The sequence below is a fragment of the Lithobates pipiens genome, unplaced genomic scaffold (assembly GCF_037356315.1).
Source record: "Lithobates pipiens isolate NorthernLeopardFrog02 unplaced genomic scaffold, aLitPip1_a1.2 Scaffold_23, whole genome shotgun sequence".
NCBI classification, from domain to species: Eukaryota; Metazoa; Chordata; class Amphibia; order Anura; family Ranidae; genus Lithobates; species Lithobates pipiens.
In genome coordinates, this window is record NW_027507785.1 from 118,128,630 (window position 1) to 118,134,629 (window position 6,000).

The following is a 6,000-nucleotide window of genomic DNA, read 5'->3' on the forward strand; positions in this document are numbered from 1 at the left end:
GAATGCATTGAGGTGAAAAACTGGGAGGTTTTACAACCCCTTTTAATTAGATCAAATTCAGAAAATTCAAAGCAAATTTGAAAACGAGTAAACAAAACGAAACTGAATGAATTCCTAAAACAAATTAAATTAAATTATTTAATTAAGGAATCGCAACAAATGTTTTTGTTCTGCACATTTCTAGTTGTGGATGATGCTGGTCTACATTTAACCCTTGACAGTTGGCAAGTTGGCAGCAGGAGAGTTGTTTTATGAACACTTCTGACTGCCATAGCAGCTGGTAATGTGTGTAAATCTGACAAGCTGACTATTGGCTGTCAGATGGAAGCAATTGAGGGCCTATACAGCTGCTTGAACGGCCCCACACATCTCTGTAATGGTCGGTCTTTCCCCTGTGTGTGCCACCACTCCCATCAACGAACCCAGGAACTGCATGGCAGGTGCCACCAGACAGTGGAAAGAGAGATCCCCTACTACAAACTACTAAAAACCCAGAAGCAGTGCGTAAAACCCAGTGGTGGCCCATGCATTGAGGGCGCATGGGCGCCACCCCCCCTGTCCCTGCCACCGACCCCCTATCCATGTGCCGACCCCTTTCAGAATTCCCAGGGGCATGAATTCCTATGGCGGGGGTGGGCAGGGTTTTTTTTAAGCACCTGATTAGAGCAGCAACAGTGAACCACCCACAACAACTGATCTCCCAGAAGCCTGCATCAATAGATCCTCCAGCAGCCAGTAAAAATAGACCTCTTCCTCAACAGTAAATCCCTTTGAGCAACATAAGACCCCCTCCAGCAACAATAGATTCCCCATCAGCAACAATAGACCCTCACACAAAATCAGATCCCCACCAGTGACAATAGATCCCCCAGCAGCCAACATCAATAGACCCTGTAGCATACCCCACACCATATGCTATTACATGCATTCAATGCTCGAGGTGCCGGAAACGCATTCCCCTGTGTTACTGCTGAAAAAAGCCCTGGATATCAGTGATGCCAGCAGACAGCAGACTTCAGAACGCTCTCTGCTGAAAATGGGTCACAGGAGTGCAAAACGAATTGCACTTCTGTGATCCATAGGAGCCCAGCCAAACAAGCTTTGGCTATACTTCTCCTTTAAAGCTCCAGGAATATCAAAAATTTACTCTTGCAGTGAGCCCCCCCCCACACTGTGAAGGTTAAATGCTACTTATGTCTAGTAAGGTACAGTACTGCCTGTACTACTTACCTGCCTCTTTGCTGCAGCCATACCCATGGTGTACATTCTCTGCTTGAAGCTCTGGTCTGTGGGCAAAGTCTCTGTATCATTGAGGAGGCTGTAGTGCGACCACAGTCATTCTCAGCTTACAGAACAGCAGTGGGGAATCAGTCGCAATGCTGGAGGAACCCTGCAGAAGTGAGGAAGTATTTCTTCTTAATCCTCTACCCCTAAACATAATGAGCATTTAACCCTTGCAGTGAGGGGAAGGGGGGCCCACTGCAGGAGGGGATTTTTTATATACCTGGAGTTGGGCTTTAGGCTTCAACAAGTAGCCCCCAGTATGATAAAGACTCATTATATTATTAAAGTAATATGTATATACGTTAATATATCCCACTCATGGTAATAATACATTACAGATCCATACTAGAAATCCATCCATTTAGTTTTAAATGAACACTGGCAGCAAAATCACACATTTATCTTGTCTGAGAAATCTCTGAACTTGGGTTTCCTGTTCTAACCACCTACTGTACTTAGACTTTTATATGTAATCTCTCTTTTCCCGTCATTGGATTTTACGCTAGGGTACAGGCATCACAGCAGAATTGTGGCAACAAGAGTAATGAGACTTCATGACTGAAGTGGTAGATCTGGAAACTCTACAAAGAAATCTCATCACTGAAGTCCCAAAATGTCACGAGGGCTGTTTTAGCAAAACATCATCTCCACAATCCCAACATATTAATTAAAATTATTTTCCTAAAGTGCCTGTTAAAACTTTACATTCATACAACTTTCATTCATACATACAATCACCCAGGATTTACATATTTTTCCACATGGGTGTAGTTGAAAAACTGTATAAATTCCGGGTGAAAATTGTGTAAATCTTATCTGAAAACCTTTATAAATAGAGACCCAATTATTCTGTCCTACTTGCAATATAGACATGAAGTCCTGCATGAACTAGTTATGGAACAATTCTTATTTTCTGTGAAGAACATATTATCCTCATGCAGTCGATGAAGCCATTTTGAAGTGACAACTTGCCAGTTTTATAGGGACGTTAGTGTAGGGAAAGAATAAGTGACTTTCTGCCTCCTCTAAAGACTGACAATTTCTTTTATCCATTATATTGTCTCACAGCTATCTCATCTACACATTGTTTTCTTGTTACCTGTTTTCATCTCAAGGTCCTGGGTCCTTCATTGACTGCCTCCATGTAAATGAAATATCACTACTAAATACTGCATCCACCCAATATCTGTGAGTGCTTCTCTATGTGTGAGAAAGATGTGTCTGACTCTTTTCCTGTATGTTGTAACCCTTTCTGGGAATAGAGAAGTGGCTTTGTGTCCACATGTGCACATGTTGTAATAAATAAACATGGGAACTTCCAAATGGTACATTCCATTAACGGGCTTAATAGCCTCATTGCCCTTTTTAGAGATAAAAGGGATAGTTGTTGTTAGTAATGTCTTGGATCTAAATACCCCATAAACACAAATTGAGAAGGGAGAAATTACCATATAAATTGAAGATTGAATTGAAGATTATAAAAAGAGGGAAAGATGAAAACAATGGAGAAAATAGAAATTTTTAAAAATTGGAAACAAGTGGGAGAAATATATAAAGGATATAAAGTGAAAACAATATAAAGAATGGGGAAGGGGGGGGCAATATGTATCTATAAGGCATCACCCCCCATATTAAGATGGGGAAGGGATCTACGTCTCTTAGTAGGGATGAGCCGAACACCCCCGGTTCGGTTCGCACCAGAACTTTCGAACGGACCCCAAATTCGAACGAACTTTAGAACCCCATTGAAGTCTATGGGACTCGAACGTTCGAAATTAAAAGTGCTAATTTTAACGGCCAATATGCAAGATACTGTCCTAAAAAGGGTTTGGGGACCTGGCTCCTGCCCCAGGGGACATGGGTCAATGCCTAAAATGTTTTTAAAAATGTCCGTTTTGGCGGGAGCACTGATTTTAATGACGATTAAAGTGAAAAAAAATATTCCTTTAAATATGGTGCTTAGGGGGTGTCTGTAGTATGCCTGTGAAGTGCCACGTGTTTCTCGTGTTTAGAACAGTCCCTGCACAAAATGACATTAAACGGAAATAACACAATTTAAAACTGCTTGCGGTTTTAATGTTATATCTGATTCCTGCAATATGGTTGAAAATCATTGAGAAAAATGGCATGGGTAGCCCTCCCTGCCCATTACCAGCCTATTTGGGTCTTGTACGCATATTAAGGGGAACCCTGTACCCATATTAAAAAAAGGAAATGCGTGTGGCCCCCAGGCCCTATATACTCAGAACAGCAGTATACAGGCGGTGCAAACAAGACAGGGACTGTGTAGGTTTGTTGTGTTAAGTTGAATCTGTTTGTAATTTTCAACTGGTACATTTTTAAAGTGTAGCTCCAGTCAAAAAAACTATTTTTAAGCTTTTTGGAAAACATAGGGAAGGGTTATCACCCCTGTATAATTTGTTTTGTCGTCCATCTTTTTTCATCTCACTTGCTGTTGTCTCCTTCCGTTTGCAAGTAGGAGATGTTTGTAAGTTGGATGTTTGAAAGTAGGGGCCTGCCCTATATGCTCTGCAGAAATGGCGGAACAAGGTGTTGGTTTTGCCACAACATTGTAAGCCCTCAAAGTGACTCTTGGTGGGCGTTGGAGCGCCCTGCTGTGAATGATTATATCAAGAATTGTAATTACATGCCATTGTTGAACAGTGGTAGAAAAATTGACCTTTGGTGGTTGTGGTGCTGGTGCCACAACACTATAAGTCCTCACAGTTACTCTGGGTGGGCACAGGAACGGGCCCTCCTGTGAAATATTATATCAAGAATTGTAATTACTAGTCCCTGTTAAACAGGGGCAGAAAAATTGGGCCTTAGGCACTGGTGCTGGTGCCACCACACTGCAACCTCTCCCATATACTCTAGTTTTATTGCAGGAATTAGCCCTGCTGCAAAGCATTGCATTAAAAATTGTAATTAAACGCCCCTGTTAAACAGGGGCAGAAAAATTGGGCCTTAAGCACTGGTGCTGGTGCCACCACACTGCAACCTCTCCCATATACTCTAGTTTTATTGCAGGAATTAGCCCTGCTGCAAAGCATTGCATTAAAAATTGTAATTAAACGCCCCTGTTAAACAGGGGCAGAAAAATTGGGCCTTAGGCACTGGTGCTGGTGCCACCACACTGCAACCTCTCCCATATACTCTAGTTTTATTGCAGGAATTAGCCCTGCTGCAAAGCATTGCATCAAAAATTGTACTTAAACGCCCCTGTTAAACAGGGGCAGAAAAATTGGGCCTTAGGCATCACCCAGAACCAGAAATGTTCTTCCAACATATCAGCGGAGGAGGAAGAGGATAGACAATCAACATAACAGGACAGTCACTCAGCATCAACACAGGCAGTCTTGAAGGGATGTGATATTTCAAAAAAAATTATTCGGTTACATCAGCTTCAGGTGCTTGGTAGCTGTGGGTGATCCAAGACTGATTCATCTTGATGAAGGTCAGTCGATCAACTGATTCGGTGGACAGGCGCACCCTGTGATCGGTAACAAAGCCACCAGCAGCACTGAACGTGCGTTCCGAAAGAACGCTGGATGCAGGACAGGCCAGTAGCTCAATTGCATACTGTGAAAGCTCCATCCTCAAGACCCAGTAAGCCAGAGGATTTTCTGTGGGAAAGGTGTCCAAGTCTGACCATGCCCCTAGGTATTCCTGCACCATGTAAATCAGACGCTGGCGATAGTTGCTGGAACCGATCATACCTTGGGGCTGCGGACTAAAAAATTGTCTGAAAGCATCAGTCAGACAGCCACCTTCTCCACCGCTCCTTCTGACCGATGCCTCAGCAACACGTTGTCCAGGACCAGGAGTTTGTAACCTCCCAGTCTCTGGGAACGCGTTGCACAGACCTTTCTGCAAGGCCTCCCGGAGATGTCTCATCCTCTGCTCCCTCTGCGATGGCAAGATAAGGTCGGCAACCTTACCATTGTACCGTGGATCAAGGAGTGTGGCCAGCCAGTAATGGTCCCTCTCCTTGATCCGAAGAATACGAGGAGGCTTTGCAGGATCAGGGAGGCCATGCAGCGTAGGTTAGCTGAGGCATTCGGTCCGGAGTCCTCTGGGTCACTAAGGGCAACATGATCCGCAGCTACCTCCTCCCAGCCACGTACAAGTCCACGTGTTTCTTGGGACTGTAAATCATCCCTACAAGACTTCTGCATCTGATGCTGAGTGCCAGCCTCCACCTCCATGCTGACACAATCATCCTCCTCCTCCTCTTCCTCCTACTCATCCTCTTCCTGTGTGATGGGTGGCACAGCAGGAACACTGTCTGGATAAAGGGGGCCTTGAGAGGCAAGGAAGTCCTCCTCTTCCTGCCTCTGTTCTGCCTCAAGTGCCCTGTCCATTATTCCACGCAGCGTATGCTACAAGAGGTGGACAAGAGGTACAGTGTCACTGATGCATGCACTGTCACTGCTCACCATCCTTGTGGCCTCCTCAAATGGTGACAGGACAGTGCATGCATCCCTGATCATGCCCCACTGGCGTGGTGAGAAAAAACCTAGCTCCCCTGACCCTGTCCTGGTGCCGTAGTCGCACAGGTACTCATTGATGGCCCTCTGCTGTGTGTGCAGCCGCTGCAGCATGGCCAAAGTTGAGTTCCACCTGGTGGGCATGTCACATATAAGGCGGTTCTTGGGCAGGTTCAACTCCTTTTGGAGCTCAGCCAGCCGAGCACAGGCATTAAATGATCGGTGG

At 44.6% G+C, this 6,000-nt stretch overlaps 1 protein-coding gene across 2 annotated transcripts in view; it reads right to left on the bottom strand.

Moving 5' to 3' along the window:
- Positions 1-2,502, bottom strand: part of CSF2RB (colony stimulating factor 2 receptor subunit beta) — a 118,042-nt gene extending 115,540 nt beyond the window's left edge. The window contains exons 1-2 of one of the 2 annotated variants that reach the window (XM_077452256.1): positions 2,384-2,493; positions 1,231-1,390 (exon numbers count right to left, since the gene is read on the bottom strand). In XM_077452256.1, coding sequence (XP_077308382.1) covers positions 1,231-1,266 — 36 coding nt within the window. In that variant the 5' untranslated portion in view covers positions 1,267-1,390; positions 2,384-2,493. Of the gene's footprint in view, positions 1-1,230; positions 1,391-2,383 lie in introns of both variants that reach the window. The other variant, XM_077452257.1, reaches the window with a different exon arrangement.
- Positions 2,503-6,000: the final 3,498 nt, after the last annotated feature.